This window comes from Narcine bancroftii, chromosome 6 (assembly GCF_036971445.1).
Source record: "Narcine bancroftii isolate sNarBan1 chromosome 6, sNarBan1.hap1, whole genome shotgun sequence".
Taxonomy (NCBI): Eukaryota; Metazoa; Chordata; class Chondrichthyes; order Torpediniformes; family Narcinidae; genus Narcine; species Narcine bancroftii.
The window spans coordinates 165,317,011-165,340,692 of NC_091474.1; the positions used below are offsets into that span (position 1 = coordinate 165,317,011).

Sequence of the window (23,682 nt, forward strand, 5' to 3'; positions counted from 1 at the left end):
GATGGAGAAAGGTTAATAGTATTGGAATTTGTTGGTTTGTGGGAAATTAATGTTAAGTTTACTGGTATCACACACAAATTACAAAAAACAAAAAAGTGCTGAAGGAACTCAGCAGGTCCTGCAGCATCCATGGAATGCAATAGGCAGACCATATTTTGGGCCTGAGTCTCTCTCCTCCTCTCCCTCCAGAAGAAGGGCTCAGGGCCAAAAGGTTGACTTCCCATTGCTTTTCATGGATGCTGCCTGACCTACTGAGTTCCTCCAGCCCTTATTTAGAGCATTGTTCCAGTTGACGACCTCATATCGAATCTACTTGCTCAAGGCAGAACCATCACACATCACACATGGAGAATAAAAAAGTATGGCCCCACTTCAGTTTGATATTTTGGAAGATTGATGCTCAGGTGACATAACTGGGATCCATGGCAAATTGTGTTCTTTTAAAAGTGGAAGTGTTTTAGCTGAGCACACATTAAGGAAGTGAGATTACAGGAGAGCAGCTAGTTTTTCTGAAGAAATATGACATGTGTCCATTTTATAAAGTTCACACATTGTACCCCTCTGTTTCCACCTCTCTGGTTCCTCCTTATTTCCTCCCTTCTGTTTTAACTCCTCTCTGTCTACCCCTCTGAGTCGACATCTCTTTTTCCACCCTTCTATTTCCATTCCTCATTGACCAACCCTCATTTTCCACCCCTCTATTTCCACACCTCTATTTTCAAACCTCTGTATCCACCATTCTGTTTCCACCCCTCTTTTTCTTCCCCTCTCATTACTCCCTTCTGTTTCCATCCCACTTTTCCCATCCTTCTGTTTGCTTCCCTCTGTTTCCGTACCTCTGATTCTCACCCCTCTGTTCCCATTCATCTGCTTCCATTCCTCTGATTACTCCCCTCTGGTTCCATCCCCCTGTTTCCACCCCTCTATTTCTTCCCCTCATTTTTCACCCTTCTGTTCCCCCTCCATTTCCAATTGTTTGTTTTCGCCCCTTTGTTTCCACCACTCTGATTAATCCCCTTTTTTTCAACCAAGGCTTTCTCCATCTCCTCTCTTGAGAAAGAAGCATTCACCCCCTCTCTTTCCTCCTGATCCAAATTTGGTAATTCCAATGTAAGCTAGAAGTCATCTATTTTAACAGAATTCCCTACTGATTCTGATTTATACAGTTCCTTATAAAACTTTCTAAATATTTCATTTATCTCCTTTGTTTCATGTGAAATCTCGCCTCCTCCCATTTGAATCATATTAATTATTCTTGAGACCCTCTTCCACCTTTACCTGTCAAGACAAGACTTTATGGACCCTTTTCCCTAGTTCATAATAGTGCTGTCTAGATCTAAAAAATCATCTTTTCTATCTCATGCATTTGCATTGTATTGTATTTGAGATTTTTGTTAAGCAAATTCCTTTATTTTTCCTCAGAGCTCTGTCTTTGATCATCTTTTTTCCCCAATCGGGTTATTTCCCATTCCAAGTTGTTTATCTCATGCATATACCCCTTTTTTATAACCTTGGTATATCCAATTACCTGGCCTCTGATAAGAAAGCCTTTAATGTATTCCATAATAGGAAACTATTGATAGTAGAGGGATAGTTCATCTCACAGAACATATCTATCTGAGCTCCAATGAAGCTACAAATTTTCAGTTTTCCCAACAGCAACAATTTATATGCCGTGGCCTTCTTATCTGGCGTTATGATGAAAAGAGTCAAGGATAAATAGTCAGACACCAACTGAGCCATATACCTGGTCCCACTATCTTTATCTTCCAATTAGGCTGGTGCCAAAAATAAATAAATTCTGGTTTAGGAATTGTGTTGTCTTGAGTAAAATGAGTAATCCCTTCTTCAGACAGCTATTACATTTAACTCTTTCATAAAGGCCATGGTAGATTTAGCTGCCTGGGCCTTTGTTATCTTCCTTGCTGACTTATCCATGACTGGATCCACACAAAAGTTAAAATCTCCTCCAATCAAAACTTTTTCACATCCCTCTGTTTCCTTCAGAAATATATCTTGTATAAATTGTTTATCGTCAAAATTTGGGGCATATATATATTAGTAAATTTCCATGATTCAGAGTATATTTGACAATGGATCATCACAAATCTCCACTCTGTTTCCACCATTCTGATTAGTCCCCTCTTTTTCCACCAGGGGTTTCTATATCTCCTCTCTAGAGAAAGGAGCATTTGGCCACTCTCTTTTCTCCTGATCCAAATTTGGTAATTTCAATTTAATTAAGAAGTCATCTATTGTAACAGAATCTGCACAAACTCTTTACAGATTAGCTGGTTTTGAAACCAGGTCACTAAGGCTGTAATAGCTTTGAGCTAACTGATACGGTAACCGTGCCACCTAATGTTTATAGGATTGTTTCATATTTTCAGTAGAATAATAATGATTATTTGGTCTAATTGAGAAATCACATTGCTGAATTAATTACTTCACACTGCAGTGATTGGTGTACAAAAGAAAAGTGAATGTGATCATTTTGCAAACTTGTCCAATTGGCCACATTCATTCACAACCAAAGTATTACCAACAGCTTCCAGGGGTCAATCCTCATTCCCTTCATGTAACCTCAGTAATGGCTGGAGGGAGAAAACACAATAATTACGTATCAATCATTTGGAGAGAATGTTGTAGCTTTGACATTATTAATGCTAATCACAGTATTAAAACCTTATGAGTAAGTTCAGTGCAAATTAGGTGAAATCGCAAATGTGCTGTGGAAAATCTATTGGCATATGTTAACACAATGGTGTATTTGGATGGCACAGACTCATGGGCCGGAGGACCCTATGACTGTTCTGTGTCTCTTTCAGAAAAAAAGGTTAGGATACCAAAATGGGAAATAAATCATTGAAAATAGTTCTTTAACTTGTTTTATGCTTTTAATTGCCAGAGAATGGCACCTATGTTCAAATGCAATATCACTGAATACAAAGCTGCTCTCATCCCATACTACCAACAGAAGTATTTTAAAATGTCTCCAAAAGCCATGGGATTCCAGGCAAGTTGCAAATTCATTAATGCCAACATTTCTCAAGCATGACATTAGATGTGTCACTCTCCCTCAATCGTTGCAGCAAAATCGTTTCGAGATTAGAAAAAGGAATTTTGCGAGACTATCTAGTTCATCAATGTGAATCAGAGGCCAGAAGGGCAAATTCGTTGTAGGTAAGCAACAGGTGGACCCAACATGATAATCTGAGCCACTAGAAGAAAGCCACAATAAACGGGACCAAACATTGTAGGAGTTAATGTGATGGTGGGAGGATCCAGATTGACGTGAAGGAAGAAAGGAAGATGCTGAAACCACAGGAAGGATGAGTGTATTTGCTGTGATATTAAGAGACATGAGTATTAGAAATTACAATGATGAAGAAACAAAAGGCTCTGGAATTTTTAATTTGGATTGCTCACCATCTATTGCTTCCCCTTCCTCCTCTATCACACCACCTTCTATTTCTTCCTCTTTTATCTCTTCCTCTTCTCCTCCCTGGTACTCTACAAGAAGGAGAAATCATGAGAAACTTCAGTCAAGATAAATGGATAGTCTTGATCTGATGCATAGCAAAGTTATCAGTTCACTTGAGTGTCAAGAGTTACTACAACAACAAACAAAACCAGGCAGATTAGTTGGAAATTAAAAAGCAGTGATAAAGCATTCTGAAAACTTACATTGAAAAGACTTACTATAAGGTTTTTGGCACGTTTAACCATGGTACATTCACTGAAAATGAGGCAAGTAGCTTAATATTTCATAATATTGATGAGCTTAAACCATAAATTCCTTGAAAGTACCAATACCCCAACTTAATGTCTTTAAGAAAAGGTTAAATTAATGGAGCATACAAGCATGCACTTATTTCACAAAATCAGAATTAGGTTTATTGTCATGAACATGTGTCACAAAATGTGTTGTTTTGTGGCAGCAGTATTGTGTGTTACAGGTGCAAAATGTATTACAATTCTGAAAATACAAGATTAAAAAAAATAATTAGTAGAAAAAGACAAATAAAAGTTCGGTGGTGTCTATAGGTTCATTGCCCATTCAGAAATCTGATAGCAAAGGGGAAGAATTTGGTTTTTTTAAATGTAACACTAGGTGGTCATGTTCAGGATCCTGTACCTTGTTCCTGATGGTAACAGAGAGAAAAGGGCATGGCCTGGAGGTTGAGGATTCTTGATGATAGTGTTTGCTTTCTTGAGGCACCAACTCTAAAAGATGCCCTTAATGGAGTATAGACTGATGCATATAATGGTGCTGGCCATGTTTACAAATATCTATAGCCTTTTCCTGTCCTGTTCATTGACACCTCCAGATGAGACTGTGATGCAACCAGTCAGCACATCTATGGAAATTTGCAAGTCTTTGGTAACATACCAAATCTCCACATAATCCAAACAAAATAGGCCGTCCGCATGCCTAATTCATGATTGATTTGACACGATGGCCCCAGGAATTTGAAGTTCCATTTCTTCTCCACAAATGACCCCTTGATGAAGACTGGTTTCTGTTCTCCTGGTTTCCCCTTCCAGAAGTCTACAATAAATTCCTTAGCTTTGTTAACATTGAGTGCAAGGTTATTTTTGTGACAGCACTCAACTAGCTGATCTACCTCACTCCTGTACACTTCCTCATTGCTGTCTTTGATTCTGCAGACAACTGTGGTGTCATCGGCAAATATAGAAATGGCATTTGCATTGTGTCTAGCCACACACTCATGGATATAGAGAGTAGAGCAGTGAGCTAAGCATGCATCACTGAAGTGCGCCTGTGTTTATTATTAGTGAGGAGGAAATGTTGCAGATCCAATGTTACTAACTAGTCTTCTGATAAGGAATTCAAGGATCCAAATGGAGGAGGAGGTGCAGAAACTAAGGTGTTGAAATATGAGCTGTAATCGATGAAAATCAGCTTGATGTACATATTGCTATTGTCCAAGTAATCCAGGGCTGAGTGGAGAGCCAGTGAGATTGCATCTGCTGTGGAACGATTGAAGTGTAGGCAAATGGCAGTGGGTTCAGGTCTTTTCTTGGGTATGAGTTCATTCTGGGCATGTATAACCTCTCAAAGCATTTCATCACAGTAGATTGGAGTACTATTGGGCGATGGTCATTGAGGCAGCTCACCCTTCTCTTCTTGGGCACCGGTATGATTGATGCCCTTTTCAAGCAGGTAGGAACCTCTGCCTGCAGGAGTGAAAGATTGAAAATACCCATGAACACTCCAGCTAGTTGGTTGGCACAGATATTCAGTATCCTGCCAGGTGTGCCATCAGGGCTTGACGCCTTGCGAGGGTTCACCGTCTCAATAGATGTTCTGACGTTGGCCTCTGAAGCAGACGTCACATGGTTGCCACTTTCTACAGGGATTGTCATTGGTACAGTTAAATTCTCTTTTTTATTGCCAGCATAAAAGGTGTTCACCTCAATAGGGTGTGAAGCATTACACCATTTATGTAATGGCCTGCAAGCCCTGCCATAGCTAATGTAATATGAGAAAAGTTTGGAGGGTTCAATAAGTGACGTGTCTGTACACAGTCTATTAACAAACAGTCATCTCTGTTTATGCACGTAATAAACAGTAACCTAATTACAACTAACAAATAGATACCAGAAACTAGTCTCCAGCATCAACAATGGCAGTTGGCCCTCTCGTACCGCATACAGCCTGCAGCCTAGAGCTCAGCGATGGTCTCGAGAGAGCAGCAAAGAGAACTAGCTGCTCTTATAATGCAGGGCCCATCCATGTGACCGCAAGGACCAATTGAATAGCAATGTCTTACCTTTGATTGGCAGATGAGGTCACTTCTGATCTCTTGCCTGCTGCAGAGGTCACGTGATCCTTCCATTACAGCTGGCAAGTATCTGATTCTGTTTCTAACTTTACTCAGAATTGTCAATTTGCTGTTAAGATAGCTTTCCAGGATTTCCAAAAGACATCTGGATCACTGGTCTTAAACGCCATTGACTTAGTTTTTATTAGGGTACTCACACTATGTATGTAGTCACATACTCATCTTCATAGGCCCACATGAAATCAGTGACAGCTGTGACATATTCATTCAACTTTGAAGATGAATCCCTGAATATGGTACAATCCACTAGTTCAAAGCTTCCCTCCGCCTCCCTTGACCACACTGTCACTGTCCTCACCACTGCTGCTATCATCCTCAGTCTCTGCTTTTATGCCAGGAGTAGAAGTACAGCCAGGTAATCAGACTTGGCAAACATGGGAAGGTCCAGTAGGCATTTTTGACGGTGGTGTAAAAGTGGTCAAGTATGTTGACTCCTCAGATTGCACAGTTTATGTTGATGGTAGATTGTCAGACACTTCTTCAGGTTGGACTGGTTGAAGTCCCCTACAATGATCAGGAAGGCATCAGGGTGTGCTGTCTCATGGCTGCTCATTACAGTACTCAGCCCTTCTAGTGACAGCCTGATGTACACAGAAACCAGGATGGTGGCAAAGAACTCCCTTGGTCACTAGATGCTTCACTTCAGGAGACCAGCCCTACTTTTACAATGAAGAACACAGCTATCAATCTAACCTTCTCATTTTAACATGAAAGGCTTGCTCTCTTCATTCAAGCTTGGATACTACCCTGAAGATAACTGAACAAATGTAGAGACTGCTCTCCTCATCCAGCTATTATTCTCTTGATCCAAAGACTGAAAATAACTGCCATTCAGTAGACAAAATTCACTGATACAATTTTCTTACAGAACTTTAACAGACAAACCACACACAACCTCTATTGGGCAGGACGGTGCATAAATATGTAAAGCATCTCCACTGATGTAACATCTCAACAGCAATTTGAATTTCCTCTAAGCAAGGCTATTCTTGATTTAATATAGGCCCTGAAAGTGGCAAATGTTCTTTTTATGTTTTGGGGTGTTCAGAAGCAGGAGTTCACTTGTGGGCTCCACAAATATACAACTCCAAGTCACCACCAGCCCTGATAGTGGGTATTCCTGCCACCCATTGCTACCATACCACAATTCCACACTCCCCATCGGACTGATACGTTGACCAGTTTAGGGTATGAGTTAGTTCATCAACAGTCCAGGAAGATCACCCACTCCCACCACAGAGCCAATGCTGAGTGATAACTGCCACCAAAACCCCAATCGTCTATCACTAATGTAAAATTATATTGTACTTCCAGATTATATTTCAAATTTTTTTAAAAAAGAGATATTGCATATTAACAGGGCCTTCCAGCCCACGAACCCACACTGCCCAAAACCATCCCTGTAACCAATTAACCTACTGACCCTTTTTGTCTTTGGGATATGGGGATACCAAAGCATCATGAGGAAACCCATGAAGAGACAGGGTGAATGTACAAACTCCTTGCACAGAGCAACAGTTTCAAACCAGATCACTGGCGCAGTAATAGAGGTACACCACTACATTCTTGTGTCCTTTTTTTTTATTTTCTGAAACATTCTTTAGTGCTCATTGAAAGGATGAATGAGTGGCTGGACCTCAGATCTTGACAGTTTTAGGTGCAGCCACTCTGCAAGGAGGAATGCAAGAGTCACACATATTGCCTCCTCCAAGAGACCTTTCCTACAGAAGGAAGCAGCGAGACAGCTTTACACTTGATTTGAGATTTTCTTGTTCAAAAATAGTTATGACTGGATTTCAATGAACAAGTGAATACTATTGTATTGTAAGGGGCTATTATATATTTAATTTGTATATTTAAAAATATAGCTGGAGTGATTTTCTTGTCCTAATGCCAAGTCAGTCAGTATTAAATTGGCCCCGTGTCATTGAAAGAATTCAATGATAACTGCATCATTCATAAATAAATAATCAAGTTTGTGTACAATTTTTGATTGCAAATCATCATCTCAAGTTCTACTTGACAACATTGAAAGGTGGAAATTGTATTAAAAAAAATCAGTACTTCACTTCAACTCCGGTTAAATGAGAATTATATGTGTGCATTTGAATGTTTCTATCATATATACATGTATATATTTACGCGCACACACAGACACTCACACACACACACACACACACACACACACACACACACACACACACACACACACACACACACACACACACACACACACAATCAATATGCATTTTGTGGTAATCACCCTGGGCTGCATTACATTAAAATGCGAGTGAGGATAAAGCAACCAGCAATCTCAAGGCAATGAAAATTTCACCTAATGACTGATACCAAGAAGACAATTTCATATCATAAGATTTCTAACCCATTAGACTGGAGATGGTAATTGCAGCATCCTGTGCCATTCTAAGAAAATCACCCAGTCAATGTGAAAACTTGAATTTTGATCATTAATTTGTCATCAAAGTGTTTCCTCTGTTTGCAGACAAGAAGTGAGCAGGGTGGTTTAGTACTTCAGTACCATGGGTGGATTTCGAACTGTGCATTCGTCGTGAGTCATTCATATTAAAAGGGGAGGATTGAAAGCATCTTAATGCTCAGTTTCAGTAAGCAGGTTGATTTGAACGTTATATCTGAATTCACTGTGGACCACCTTTGAAATAAATGTACTTTGATCATTTCAAGGTGAAAATCCAAATCCACTATGTTTTACCATATTTTCAGCATTTAATCAATACTGAGCATATTGATATCAAATCCACAAATATTTTGTACTGTTGTTGCAATTCTATCACTGTATCACTGTCACACAGGAGATTCATTTCTTAAGGCTGTAAAAGGTCAGATGTGCAACATTGCACAGAATCACATTAATTTCTGGAGGTAATAGAATCATTCAATTATAAATAAAGTTTCCTGTTTTTTAAATATTTGACAGTACTGCATCATTTGACATTTTCCTAAAACACAATTCTTTTTCTTCCCAATACACTTCTTAAATTTCTTGCAAACAATTATTTATCAGTAACATTTTTCCAAGTACAATGGTTATTGAATTGCAAATTCAATAATCTTGACCTTGATTGAATTTGTCACAGCTTTTGCAGCTGCTAACCAATACCAGGATTTTACTCCTTTCGATACCCATATAAAATAAGAAGAAAGAGCTTGATGGCCCCTTTTACCATTATCCCCTCATAATATTTCTCAGCTTCACAAGTGGAAAGTGCTTTAACATCGAGTGCATCTCTAAAGTTTTTCTTTTATGACAGATGAGAATATTGAAATTTAGGATCAACTGCTTATGCCAGGCAGATTACACTGGTTTGATGCATCACATGTTTAAGATTTACCTGATACATGATTTCATTATACATTTTGGTGAAAATAAATTTGAGCTTAGGAACCATTGCACCGGCTCTGACAGTTATCAACAGTTTATCGTCTAACAAATTGAACAATAACTTGTCAATTCCAGCAGGAACTCAAAATGTAATTGCTCTCACTCGTCAGTGAGTACGCTTGAGAAGACTTCACTGACTGCAAAACTGTTTTTGGATATCCTGATGTGAAAGGGTATTTAAAGATGCAAGTTTTTACATCCCATTTTAACCAATGAACCAGAGCATTTTTGAGTATCTTCAAATATTGTGCTGGAGATTAAAAAGGGCAAATAGAAGGTAAATAAACCACATTGGGTGCTAAACACATGCAACATATTAGAACTTTTCTGGAGAGATCCAATTTTCTTGATTCATGAGATTATTTAAAATAGTTCAGACACAGCCATTCAGATTCAGAATCAGAATTTATTGTCATGGTCAAGACATGAAATTCAGTGTTTTGCAGCTCCAACATAGAGTAAACCAAGAGATTTATTTAGTCAGTCCTTGTACTAAAGAAATCTCTTGGTGCCTGCCACATTGACCACCGCAAGTGGGCTGATATCACCTCAAACCGTGCATCTTGGCGCCTCACAGTTCAACGGGCAGCAACCTCCTTTGAAGAAGACCGCAGAGCCCACCTCACTGACAAAAGACATAGGAGGAAAAACCCAACACCCAACCCCAACCAACCAATTTTCCCTTGCAACCGCTGCAACAGTGTCTGCCTGTCCTGCATCGGACTTGTCAGCCACAAACGAGCCTGCAGCTGACATGGACATTACCCCTCCATTAATCTTCGTCCGCGAAGCCAAGCCAAAGAGGAAAGAAGAAGATAGAGTAAACATTCATGTCTGTACCATCTTACAACTTTACTATGAAAACAAATAAGGCAGTCTCTTTGGTTCATTGATTATTCAGGAATCTGATGGCAGCGGTGAAGAAGCTGTCCCTGTGCCATTGAGTGCTCATCTTTAGGCTCCTGTACCTTTTCCATGATGGCAGCAAAGAGAAGAGGGCATGCCCTGGCTGGTGGGGGTCTTTGAGGACAGAGGCTCCTTTTCTAAGACACCACCTCATGTAGATGTCCTCGATGGGGTGATATCTGTCAGGCAGGGTTAACAACACTCTGGAGTTTATTCTTGCCCTGAGAGTTGGAGCCTCCATACCTGACAGTGATGCAATCAGCCAGATGCTCTCCATAGTACACCTGTAGAAGTTTATGAGAATCTTTGATGGCATACCGAATCTCCTCAGACACCTCACAATGCATAGCTGCGGGCAAGCCTTCTTTTTGATTGCATCAACGTGGAGGCTCCAGGACAGATCCTCAGAGATGTTAACACTCAGGAATTTAACGTTCTTGACCCTCTCCACTACTGACCCCTCGATGAGGCCTGGGTCACGTTCCCTTGACTTCTACCTGAAGTCCATAATCATCTCCTTGGTTTTCCTAATGTTGAGGAACGGTTATCATCATTATACCATTCAATGAGCTGATCTATCTCCCTCCTGTACGCTTTCACATTGCTGTCTGTGATTCTGCTGACAACTGTCGTGTCATGAGCAAACATGTATAACGGGTAGAGCAATGAGCTTAGCACGTATCCTTAGGGCGTGTCTGTGTTGATAGTCAGTGAGGAAGAGGCATTGTTTCCAATTCATATTGACTGTGGTCTCCCGATAAGAAAGTCAAGGATCCAGTTCCAGAGGTGGGTTCAGAGTTTGTAGCTTCTTGACCAGCACTGAGGGAATAACGGTATTGAAGGCCGAGCTGTAGTCGATGAAGAGCAGCCATATGTACGAACTGTTGCTTTCAAGGTGATCCAGAGCTGATTGGACAGCCAGTGATATTGCATCTGCAGCAGAGAGTTTGTGGCAATAGGTGAATAACAGTGGGTCCAGTTCTTTGCTTAGATATGTGTTAATTCTGGCCATGACCATCCTCTCAAAGCCTTTCATAACAGTAGAAGTTAGTGCGACTGGTTGGTAGTCAATGAGTCAGCTCACGCTACTCTCCTTGGGTACTGGAATGATTGATGCCCTTTGGAAACTGGTGGGAACCTCTGTATGTAGCAATGAGAGGTGAAAATGTCCATGGACATTCTGGCTAATTGGTTGGCATAGATTTTCACTACCATGCCAAATAATACAAAGATGTCAATGCAACAGCATATTGATTAAATATCAGTCACAGCATTCAGTTATACAAATATTCCACTTACTATCAATTCCAATAAAGGAAGAACAGAGTAATTTTTATCTTAAAATGTGTTTTAAAAAGGTGGCCATTTTGACTGAGAGAAGAAAACAAATTTGAAGTTTGCTGTTGAACTAAAATAAAGTGAGATTGTGTGAAGGGATGAAGATACAAATAGAGTTCAAGGAGCTGAATATGACCACACGGGGCACAAAGTAGGAAATCTGATGTTATCCCCTTCACAAGAATACACTCAAAAGGTGAATATTTTAAAGCGACAACAGACTGATAAACATTGACTACCAAAGGGAACTCTATGTTCTTGTACTCAGGGAACTGAAAACTAAAACACAAGTCAGCAGGCCATTAAAGTGGAAAATAATGCATCAGACTTCATGGCGACAACATTTCAAAACAGAAGGTCTTGGTGAGACTACACCTGGAACATTATGTTCAGACGGAGGCTCCTTGCCTAATGAAGAAATCAATTTTAAATTATGGACTTGCACTCACACCAGCTTCAGAGGTAGTATACTGAAAATACAATCTCCTCATTCCTGGGATAGTAAATGAGGAAGTGCTGAGCACACTTGTGGACCTTTGGTGTTGATAGAATGCATCCCAACATAGTGACAAAAAGGGCAGAGGAGATTGTGGAGGTATATGTGATAATTTTCTAGGTATGTCTGGACTCTGGGCAGGTCCCACCAGTTTGGAGACAATTAATATTATGCTGCTTTTCAGGAAAGGATGCAGACAAAAGGCAGCCAACTGTAGGCCAGTTAACTTAATGTATCTAAATGCTTGAAACTATCATTAAGGAAGAAATAGCAAGACATCTGGATAGGAATTGTTCCATCTGGCAGATGTAGCATGGATTCAGGAAGGAAAGGTCAGGTTTGTCAAATTTAATAGAGATCTTTGAGGAAATTATGAGCGTAGAACAAAGACTGGAACAGGTGGATTTCCAGAAGGCATTTAATAAGATGCCACATAAAAGACTTATCAATAAGACAAGGATGCACACCATTGAGGACAATGTTTCAGCTCGGCTAGAGGATTGGTTAACCAATAAAAAGCAGAGAGGTAAATCCGTGTTTCTCTGGTTGGCAATCAGTGGTGAGTGGATTGCTGCCGGGATCAGTGCTGGGCCTGCAAATGGGCATGATGTATATTAATGATACGGAAGAGCTGATTGAGTGTAGCATATCTAAATTTGCTGATGAAATTAAATTGAGTGGAAAAGTAAGTTGAGCAGAGCACGCAGAGAATCCAGAGAGAGAGAAATATAGATCGTTTAAGTGAGTGGGCAAGGGCCTGGCAGACAGAATACAATGTTGGCAAATGCGAGGTCATCCACTTTGGAAGGAAAAATAGAGAAATGTATCCAGAGAAATTTGGGAATTTCTGTGCATGAATTGCAAAAGGTTAGTTTCCAGGTGCTACAGGTAATGAAGAAGGCAAATGGAACGTTGGACTTCATTGTTGTAGGAATTGAAAGTAGCAGCAAGGAGGTTCTGCTGCAACACGTAGGGTCCTGGTGAGGCTGCACCTGGAGTATTGTGTGCAGATCTGGTCTCCTTACTTGAGAAAGCATAGACTGAGACACATGATGGAGTAGTGGCCATTAGGAAAATAGCAGCCCTCTCCAGAAAAGAAGAAATAGTGAAGAAAATACAAAGTTCAAGAAACACAAAACATAACAAATAAAAGATAAAGTTGTGGAGAAAAGAAAGAAAATGGCACCCAAGAAGGAAAAAGTAAAAACAACAGGAAAAAAAGAAGAAAAGACGCCGGAAGTGAAAGGAGAATGCCTTACCTGTATGAAAAAACAGGGAGCCGTCATGGAGAAAAGAGCCCGCACCCCAAGGTTGGTGAAAACCCTGCAGAGTCGCGATCTCCCGACTGCTGGATTGCAAAAATGGCAAACAAAAGCATGCAGTGTGCACACTAAAAAAAAAGAGAACACCGACAGGAGGGGTGCCCAGCTGAGAAGTGAGCAAACACAGCGCAACCAGCTGAGGGATGCCCGACACCAGGGCTCTCAGCTGGAAGAAGAGGAAAGTGACAGGAAAGGGAGTGATAGGAAATAAGAACAGCAACAGGAGGCCCAACAGAAGAAGAGGACCAACAGCAAGAAGCCTTGCAAGAAGAAGCCCAGCAAAGTGAGGCAAGCAACTCAACAAGAAAGTCAGATGAGACACAGATACAAGGAAGAAAAGTAGAAGACACAAACACAGGAGCAGACATAGAAGAAGAGTAAGAAGAAGACCAAGCTCTGCACAAAGAAATAGAAGGTAAAATAGATGGACAGTATGTAGATATTAAAAATTTTCAAGAACAAATGAGAGCATTAAAAGAATGGTTAACATTAGAATTTAGTGAAATGAAAAGTACAGAAGAAAAAGTGAGTAGAATAGAGCTGGTCATGACAGAAATAGGGAAAAGATTAGAACATGTGAAAGAACGAGAAACGGCTGTAGAAATGGAAGTGAATGACTTAAGAAGAAAATTGGATGAAAGTGACAAAAAAGTTAAAGAGTCACAAGAATTGTTAGCTCAGAATATTGATATAATGGAAAACTATAGTAGGCGAAACAACATAAAGATAGTGGGCCTATAGGAAGATGAGTAATGTACAAATATGAAAGAATTTATAAAAGAATGGATCCCAAAGGTCCTGGGAATGCCAGACATACAGGAAGGAATGGAAATAGAAAGGGCACACAGAACACTAGCCCCAAAACCACAGACAAAACAAAAACCAAGATCTGTTTTAGTAAAATTTCTGAGATATATGACAAAATAAAATATACTGATGAGGGCAAGGAATAAAATTAGAGAAGACAAAAAAACCATTGGAATACAAGGGTCAAAAAATATTTTTTACCCAGACTTAATTTTTGAACTCTTAAAGAAGAGGAAGGAGTTTAATACAGCAAAATCAATCCTATGGAAAAAAAAAGTTATAAATTTATGTTAAAATATCCAGCTGTGCTTAAAATATTATCCCGGGGCAGCAAAACAGACTGTTCTCGGATCCAGAGGAAGCACGAAAATTTGCAGAACGACTGCAGGACAGAAGGAGAGAGGAAGACGACGAACGACATCAAAATACATATAAAGATGTAACAATAATGTATAAGAACTAAAGAAGGGAAAGAAAAGGGAAGAAAGGAAGTAAGGGGGAAAAAAAGAGGGTGAGCTTTGTTATATGTGAAGATAAAAGTCTGTCCTGGAGGGGGCTGAGTGGGAGAGAATAACCGTCACTGCGAAATCAGTTGACGCTTGTGAGCGGGTTCGCAATCGAAATGGAGAGGGGAGTTGTGGCTGCCTGGCAAGGGACAAGGGGGATCTCAGAGAGGGGGGGATGACTTTTGGGGCTAAGGGAATTTTAGATGTGGGATTTGTTGAAGTATTTTATGTTATAAAAGTGTTGTCATACATTAAGTTCAAAAAAGAGAAAGCATAGACTGGATTTGGAGGCTGTGCTGAGGATGTTCACCAGATTGATTTTGGAGATGATGGAGTTAGCCTATGAGGTGAAATTGAGGCACCTGAGACTGAACCTGTTGGAACACAGAAGAATTAAGCAGTTCTTGCAGAAACATATAAAATTATGATAGGAATAGTGAAGATAGGGGCAGGAGCGTTATTTCCACTGGTAGTGGGCTCAGGATTTTGTGGAGTAGGCTTATGGTGGAACTGTTTTTCACAGAGAGAAATGAATCTATGAATTTCTCTGCCCAAGAAAGCAAAAAGAGGCTGCCTCAATAAATACATGTTACATAGATTTTTGCATAATTGGGGCATTAAAGATTTTGGGAAAAAAGGCAGGTAGGTGGAGCTGTCCATGGCCAGATCAGCCATGATCATGTTGAATGGTGGAACAGATTCGACAGGCCAGATGGCCGGACTCCTGCTCCTACTTCTTATGGTGCAAAGTTGTATTTATTTATGACTGGACACAAAAATGGTCCCAGTTCTGCCTCAATTCAGTGGACTTTTCCGTTGTTGACATTGCAGTTTCCACTGGATCAACTGATGAAAACCACTTAATGCCTCCAAACATTTTGATATTTTGTTGTCTGTTTCTTGAAGAAGTACAAAGTTGGCGTAGTGCAAATCTCAATGCTATGCAGTACCTGTGTCACATCTTTGAATCAGGCACAGACTATAAGGAGTTTGTATGTCCCCCTTTATTTCAGTCTAACCCAATAAAGTCAAACCTACAAGTTGAGGCTGTGCAGCTCCTGTCCTTGTCCTGCTGCATTTATCAACCTGCATCAAATGTTTTATCACCTGAGACATCTGAAGCTCAATTTATTCTTGTTAACAACGCACAAAATATGACTTTAAAAGATCAGAAAAGTTAGTCAAAGATTTCATTTGCCCATGAATTCTACATGCTCAAAAATACATCACACAAAATCGGTAAAGTTACTGATGTTTAAGATCACTCTTGTTGAAGCAACATGTCAGTATTTGTCCAGTTAAATTTGATTAGATGTGCTTCAGATAGTCTAATCATTCACTCTATGTTTCAGGACATCAGCTACCCAAATATTAATGTTTTGTGGAAATCGTTCATGCATTTACTGACGACAACAGGACTCTTTGTGCATGGTATAAAGCTGGGGGAGAATCGCATGGAGTTAAAGCGCAAGCAGATTCCTACAGCAAACGAGCCATTTCTGCCAACTCTAGACGTTTAGCTGTAACAGTACCAGGACTACAGGTGAGTGAGTGCACTCTGCTTATAACTTTTTAAATCTGCTGAACCAAATCCGATCCAACTGAGTTAAATTAATATCTAATGTTAGGAAGATGTTCAGTGTATGAGCATGCTTACAATTACTTTGTGATTTTTATTAATGGGAAGGTAAGTGGGCAAACATTGACTGTGCTCCTGTCGTCTTTTGATATTTGCAGCAATAGGACCTGTACAGTACACTCAGTCATTTCATTCAAAGGCCCCACCTTGTCATCTTTAATCTAACCAAGTAACTTCATTCACATTACTGGTGTACATAGTGTACGTAAAAATATTCTGTTAATAGAGGCTAAGATTATAAATCGATCTAGGCACAATATGGAAGAACATTTATTAATAGAAACATTAGGATCTCATGTGAAAATTTGATTTCTAAACATTATACTTATATTAATAAAATTGGACTAGCATATGAATTGGCAGTTGAATTACAAAACAATTGTTCGATATTAGACCTAATTGTCTGAAATGTATTTAGCTCCAACATGCAATGTTAAATATGCAGGAGCCAGAAATGTGGAATATACTGCACAGTGAAGGACCCTTCCACTTGGAGTCTTCGTCAGCTCTTTCCAAAAACAATACCATTCCTGAACCTATCAGTGAAAAACAGTTCATCGTTTCATTATTCTGTAAATGGAAATTGATGCTTGGTCAGTTGTTATTTTTAAATCAGGAACAGATTCTTGTGAATAAAGATAATGAAGAGACAAAGTTGGTACATGGAAGAAGCTCTCAAATCGGTTATGATCAAAATATACATTATAAAATCAGATACTAAGAAGTTTACCTCTGTTTCAGAGTTTGTTTTTTATAATCATCTCTACATCCTTCACTCTAAAATTAGATAGCAATGATCTACTACATGACATGAATAAGATTTGAAATATAAACTGGTGTAACTGATAGAACTGGAACTTACATCTCTACTCGGCCAGGTTTGAGCCATGTCCAGTGTGATCTGCATGGAATTTACACATTTTCCCTGACTCCATAGATTTCTTCTGTGTGTTCTGTCTTCCTCCCACATTTCAAAGACATGAGCTGGTAGGTTAAATTGGCTACTGTCCAGGTGTGTGGCCGATTCTTGGGGGATAATAAAATAGATTAGTGAGTGATTAGAGTTTGTGGGTGCTTGATGTTGCATTTTCCAAACATTTAAAACTTCTCTTTTCCAACTAAATATACAAGAATTTTCATGTGCTCAGACTACATTTATGAACTTTAATGAAACTCAATTTGGAACTGCCCGAGTCTTTGTGATACAAATGAATTTAAGATCATTCATACCAATGCTTTCAATTGATATTTTGATGAACATTTAATTCTACAGTGATCAAATAAACCCAATTTTCATCAATGATAAAGGGCTTTCAACCTTGAAGTAAACAGCCTCCAAAATTTAAACAAGGGGACAGATGTTCTTTCACATTGTAAATTTCAATTCTCTGCAATCAACTACAGACAACCCACTCACACAACAGTTTCCTTCCAAATTGCAAATGTTTCCAAAATTATGAGAGGAATAGATCAGGAGAACACAGACTTTTGCTCAGAGTAGAACAATCATTAAGTGGAGGAGATAGGTTTAAGCTGAGGTGGGGTGGGGGTGGGGGGTGGGAGAGGTGTCTTGGGTAAACTTATACCTCTCACTTTGTTCGTTTTAGATTGGTCACAGTGTTCGAGCTACCGAAAGAAAATAGACACACACACCGAAAGCAGTTCAGTTTATACAAGTCTTTATTAGTGAATCTAAAGCTGAATTCACACTACAATATGCAAGCCCTTCCCAATTATACTTATCAATGCCTGGACTGGTCCTAACTGCCGAAGCGAGGCAACGACAGCACACTTGTTAGTAGGTTGTTGGGGCGCCGGTAGCAGCTTCTCTACCTCCCTCGACTGGGACGTTAGCTGGACTCTTGAAATTCTTCTTGCTGAGAGATGTAGCCACCTCTTCCAGAGTCTCTCTCTTCAGCAGTGGGACCAGGGCTTATATCACCCAAAAATTGTTTACTTCAGATCTTATCTTTTTGAACAAATGGTTTATTATCTTCCTCTTGTTGAGAGATGTTGCCACCTCTTGGAGAGTCTCTCACTTCAGCAGTGGGACCATGGCTCATACTACCCCAAAAGTTATTTACCTCAAATCCTATCTCTTTGAACAAATGGTTTAATTATCTTCAAGGTCTCCTGACAGTCTGCGACCAACAAATGTAAACTGCTCTGGGCCTCATAAGTGTAAATTAGATAATGTTCCTATTCAACTGCATCCTGGGCCCCATGGTGGGTGTTTACTAAATATGCATCCTGGGCTAATGGTGGAATTTAGATTATATCTGCTGATTCCAAACAAGTTCTCAGCCTTGCAGCTGCAGAAGTAAAGACACAGTTTAAATCTTTCATTACAGGGGGGAAGGAGAGATTCATTAGAAACCTGAGGGCTACCTTTTTTTCCACAATATTGTAATGGATGTATGGACCATCTTGCCAGAGGAAATAATAAAGGCAGGTACTTATGCAACGATTAACACATATGCAGATGTATACATGATGGGACAGGTTTGGAGAGATGTGAGGCAAACGAAGGGAAGGGGGGCATACTTGGTTGGCGTGGGCAGGTAGGCCCAAAAGACCTCTTTCTGTGGTGTAGGTCACTAGGGTCACTATGCAAGATATGAAATTTATGCACTCATTGTGCAACAGCAAAATAAATATTCGATCAGAGTTGTAGGCTCAGGAGAGAAGTTTAAGTAGAAAAAAAACATTAAAAACTGCTGAAGTCTATACTCTTCTGAGACTGTCTCCACACAGAGAAATAATAATTCATGATTGCTACATTATTTTTAAAAATTTGTTACTCTTCATTGTAAAAAAAATGGAATATTCCACTAATCTCTCAAGTAATTTCTATGATGGTTCCATGGATGAGAATTGCAAGAATTCACCCTGTGATTAAACAGTATTGCTGATAGCAACGTTGTGATCCTGCATTTCGAATCCAGAGTTGCTGCTTGTTTTCCCAGGACAAGAGGTGCAGAGACTCTGCCATTATTACTACAGTAAATGCTACATAATATGTTTTTATAAATAAGAATCAGTGATCTTGTAAATTCCTCTATTAATTCAAAGACCTCATATGGAATTCTAATGTGATTTAATAAGGGAAAGTGACTAGTCATCAATGAGGCACAACAGTGTGATTTAAAAAATCCCTTTTATATATCCAAATACAACTTCAAATGTCCTTTCCCTTCCAACACAGCCTCGGAGGTATTTTAGTGAGACAAGCTGTCACAATCTTGAAAACATTTGAGTTGAAACTCTCAGCATTTTTCCTACCACACCATACACTGAGTTGGATCATTTACCTGGGACCAAAATTCAGGAAGTAATTATCCTGAGCTTGCTTGGAACTAATGTCCCTTGTTCCTCAGACCCATAGTTACCTAGTGTGTCCATTGAGAGTCATCAAGCAGCCTTCAGTAACCTCATGTTCAATGACACAGATTGAGCAGTGGTTCAGTGAGGTGGCTGCTCAGGACCCTACCCAACTCTGTTGGCTATGTAAAGTTGCAAGCAATTTTAAATGTATCTGGTATTGCGAGACAGATATAAACTTAATTAACTATGCTGAATTATTGCAATTTGGAAGTTACCCTCAGAATGCATTTAATACATTCAAATAAAATTTCAAAAAAGATTGTGCCCCCTAAATTAACATCTCCATCACCATCCATCTGTAAATTACAAGTTAGTTGGTGTTGTAGATTTTAAGGCATCTGCCTTGGCTTGCTTGAGTATTCTAACCACTAACTCAACGTAGAGTTGAATACAGTTCTATAATATTCATTTTCTAAGGTGTGAGTCCTGCTCTTAATGACTTCCTGAGTTAATGCTTTAAAAAGTGTTTCAATCTTTGTTCCCACGTACAATTTGATGTTCAGAAATACCATTAATCAGACACGGTCAACCATGCCTGACATACAGTATCTTATCAAAAGACTTGCTAAAGACCATGAATGCAACATTTACTAGCCTGTCCTCATCAATTTACTTGGTCACTTCATCAGAAAAAATTTTGTGAGGCATGGATTTCCACTCACAAAGCAATATTGACTCATAACGGCCAAGGACTGACCCTAATCAGTGATAACCTTTCCAAGAGCAGATACATCTAGCATCTCTTATTAGCCATCCCCACCCCTCCCCTCCTGCAATAGCATACCAGTCCATATTTCCCAGGCTTTCCTTCACAGCCTTTCTTCAATACAGGCCGAACATTAGCCGCCTTTCAGTCGTCCACCACCTTATCCGTGTCTGATCATGATACAAATATTTGTGTCAATGTTTTCCCTATACAGTAGAACATAGAGAGAAATACAAATATAAGTGATGTGCAATTTGGAAGAAAATTATTCAAAAGGCAAGAAAATAACAATTAATGTTCAAAACAATTTCCACAACTTTTCCACCTTCTTCCAGTTATGTTACATAGATTTATTTATCAGATTACACTCTAATGTTTAACTTTGTCTGCAGTTTGCAAGCTATTGCACCTCAATGCTGCAGAGAAAAACGTTTGTTCAGGTTTTATAGATTGGTCAAAAGTAAAGGTGTGGATCTTCCTAGTATACCATTGCTCCCTTTTCAGGACAGGAGATGAACACTGAGCTGTCAGAGATCTGTTGCCTGTAAACTAGATGCACAGTGAAAGTGATCATTCTGTGCTCTACACAAGGAATGTGTGGACAGGCTGGATGGTAGACCAAGACCTGACCAAAACAGATCAAAAAGCACCGTCTTTGATAATAATTATTAAATAAAATTGCTTTGAATGTAGCATTGGATTCATAAGTAATTTAAATATTAGCCATTCTAATGGAACTATTTTCACAATCCTACATAATTCTAAAATGCATTAACATAAACAAACAAGGAAGAATCAAAGACAATATTTCTAAATGAAAAGTCTCCAGTTCCTCAGTGAATTTTACATTGAAGGATGAGGTTTGATTCAGACTTTTACCATCACACTTATGGCAATGGATGGCAAAAATGATGAACAATAAGATTTTAGCTTTAATTATGAATAACATTATTGACAGGAATAGCATCTTTCAGTGCTCTGAAAACTAATCAGTGTATACACGGGGAACAACTCAGTGTAATTACTTTGTGCAAATCTTTTAAGTACTGCCGTAACAAAATCTTGTCTTTCTTTTCAAATTTCCAGCCAGCATGAGAGCAACACAATTGATTTTCATTGCGACTTGTTTCCTACTGGTCACCCACATCTCCCTTTCTGTGTGTGAGATTTCCACAAACAAGGAAACATTTGTGTCCTCTCAAGGAGAACAGGATATAGTGCCTGCTTCTGATGATCACGCAAAGAGACAAATTACTTCCTTGGATGTACCACTGGCGGTTCTAAGGGACAAGATTAGACTTCAAAAAGAAGAAAAGGAGAGAGAGAGACAAAGGAAACAGGCAGAAGAAAATCGCAGAATTATGGAGAGAATTGGCAAGTGATGTAGAATCTAGCAGCATACATTGTAAAATTAGAGGTTAAATCTTTCGACAAAGATCCATTATGTGTATCTAAAATTTTTAATCAAAATGTTAAACAATTCTATCTTTTAAACTGTGGAATTACAGAAAATGTTCCATTCAAAATTGATCAAATAAATAAATATTCATGAACTGAGTACAGCATCAAGTAGTTGTTGTCATTTTATTAAAGCGTAGTTCTGCCCAACTCATTTTTAAGAGGGGAAATAGGCGATGGGCCAATTTAGAATTCTGAGAAAGGTCATTAACGAATTGAAACATATTTTATAATAGTGATCGTAAAGGAAATGACTAATGCTTGAATTTGGAAGAATAGAATTGGGAGCAAATATTAAATCACATCTTGCAGAAGATCGGTCCCTATTAGAATTTCTTCAAACTGGATTCCTACTCAATTCTTTGCATCAAGGAGGTTTGAAGAGATTGTCATGAATTGTTAGTTTTCATTAAATGAAGACTGGTTAAAATATCTTAAACTAATGTACACTTTGATGGGATTTTTGAAATATACCAACACACGCAAGCATGATTTTACTGAGTGGTACAGCAGGTGTGGGGGGCCCAATGGCCCACATGGTTTCTTATATTCTTTGTCCACTTTGCAAAGTATTTTTTTTAAAGACATCTGACAATTTCTAAAAGAATTAGAACCAGAATTAATTGTCCGTGTTCTGAGACAGCATCATAGTGCAAACATTCATACCACAACCACACCATTACCACAAACAACTCCAAATAATAGTGCACAAGAAGTTAGGCAGTGTCTTTGGTTCATTGATTATTCAGGAATCTGATGGCAGTGGATAAGACGCTGGCCTTGCAACCTTGAGTGGTCACCATTAGGCTCCTGCAACTTTTTCCCAATGGTAACAGAGTGAAGAGGGCATGGCCTGGGTGGTGAGGGATCTTTCAGGATAGAGGTTGCTTTTTTAAGACCCCGCCCCCTCATGTAGCCATAACCAGTGAATTGCGATTTAGATGTGCCCCAGTTGTTGTAAACAATTGTGTGTATGATTTTGTTCTACGATTCTCAGCTGCAAGCATGGACCTGAGTCGATCAAATGTTTTACTGTTCCTTTGGCTCAAAGGTAGTGATCACTTTTGGTTTATAGGGGGTTTCTCTTTAATATTATGGGCTGGACAATAACAATCAAATCTTTCCACATAGTTAAACCAGTTACCTTCTGACTCTACGAATTCTCCAAATTTTACTTCTGCATTTCCCACCATTTTGAGACTTCTGTCCTTTGTTCTCTGTGTTAAAAATCTGGCATTTCCCTTTTTAATCTTTCCTTCACTGACTGGAGTATGGGAAGTTGTTGGGGGAGGGGGAGTGGGGGAGGGGGTCCCGATTCAATTCTCGTTGTCACTTTTAAATAGTCATGATTAGATAATATATGCCTACACACAGACATGAAGCTTATTCATGGTGCGATACAAGTTAAAGACGGTTCACCCAGTACACAGTGTTTATGAGTGACAACGTCATCGCGTTCAGCATTAAGAGTATAAGTGAGGCGCAAGCTTTTTGAGCCTGATCCAGTGTTCTTTTCTTTTTCAAAATTTTTATTGAATTTTATTTAATAGTACATAATACATACACAAAAGAATAATGCATAAAACTAATGCAAACTATAATGGAGCAGAGAAGCACAATATGTCAAAGAAAGTAATATATTTTTTATACAACAGGATTATTCATAGATCATTTGAAAAAAAAGAAAACAGAAAAGATAAAAAATCCAATATAATTAACTAACCTAAACCCCAAATTATTCCCAAGTTGCATGACTATATAAAAAAAAACTCCAAGTAGAATGAAAAAAAAACGCATAATCACAAGTATCAGAAAGAACCTGAAGAAGA

At 39.1% G+C, this 23,682-nt stretch overlaps 1 protein-coding gene across 3 annotated transcripts in view; it reads left to right on the forward strand.

Moving 5' to 3' along the window:
* mpv17 (mitochondrial inner membrane protein MPV17) overlaps window positions 1-21,952 on the forward strand; it is a 106,409-nt gene extending 84,457 nt beyond the window's left edge. For all 3 annotated transcript variants that reach the window (XM_069886587.1, XM_069886585.1, XM_069886588.1), the window contains 2 exons: window positions 16,019-16,209; window positions 21,482-21,952. In XM_069886587.1, the coding sequence (XP_069742688.1) occupies window positions 16,019-16,186 (168 nt within the window). In that variant the 3' untranslated portion in view covers window positions 16,187-16,209; window positions 21,482-21,952. The remainder of the gene's footprint in view (window positions 1-16,018; window positions 16,210-21,481) is intronic.
* Window positions 21,953-23,682: the final 1,730 nt, after the last annotated feature.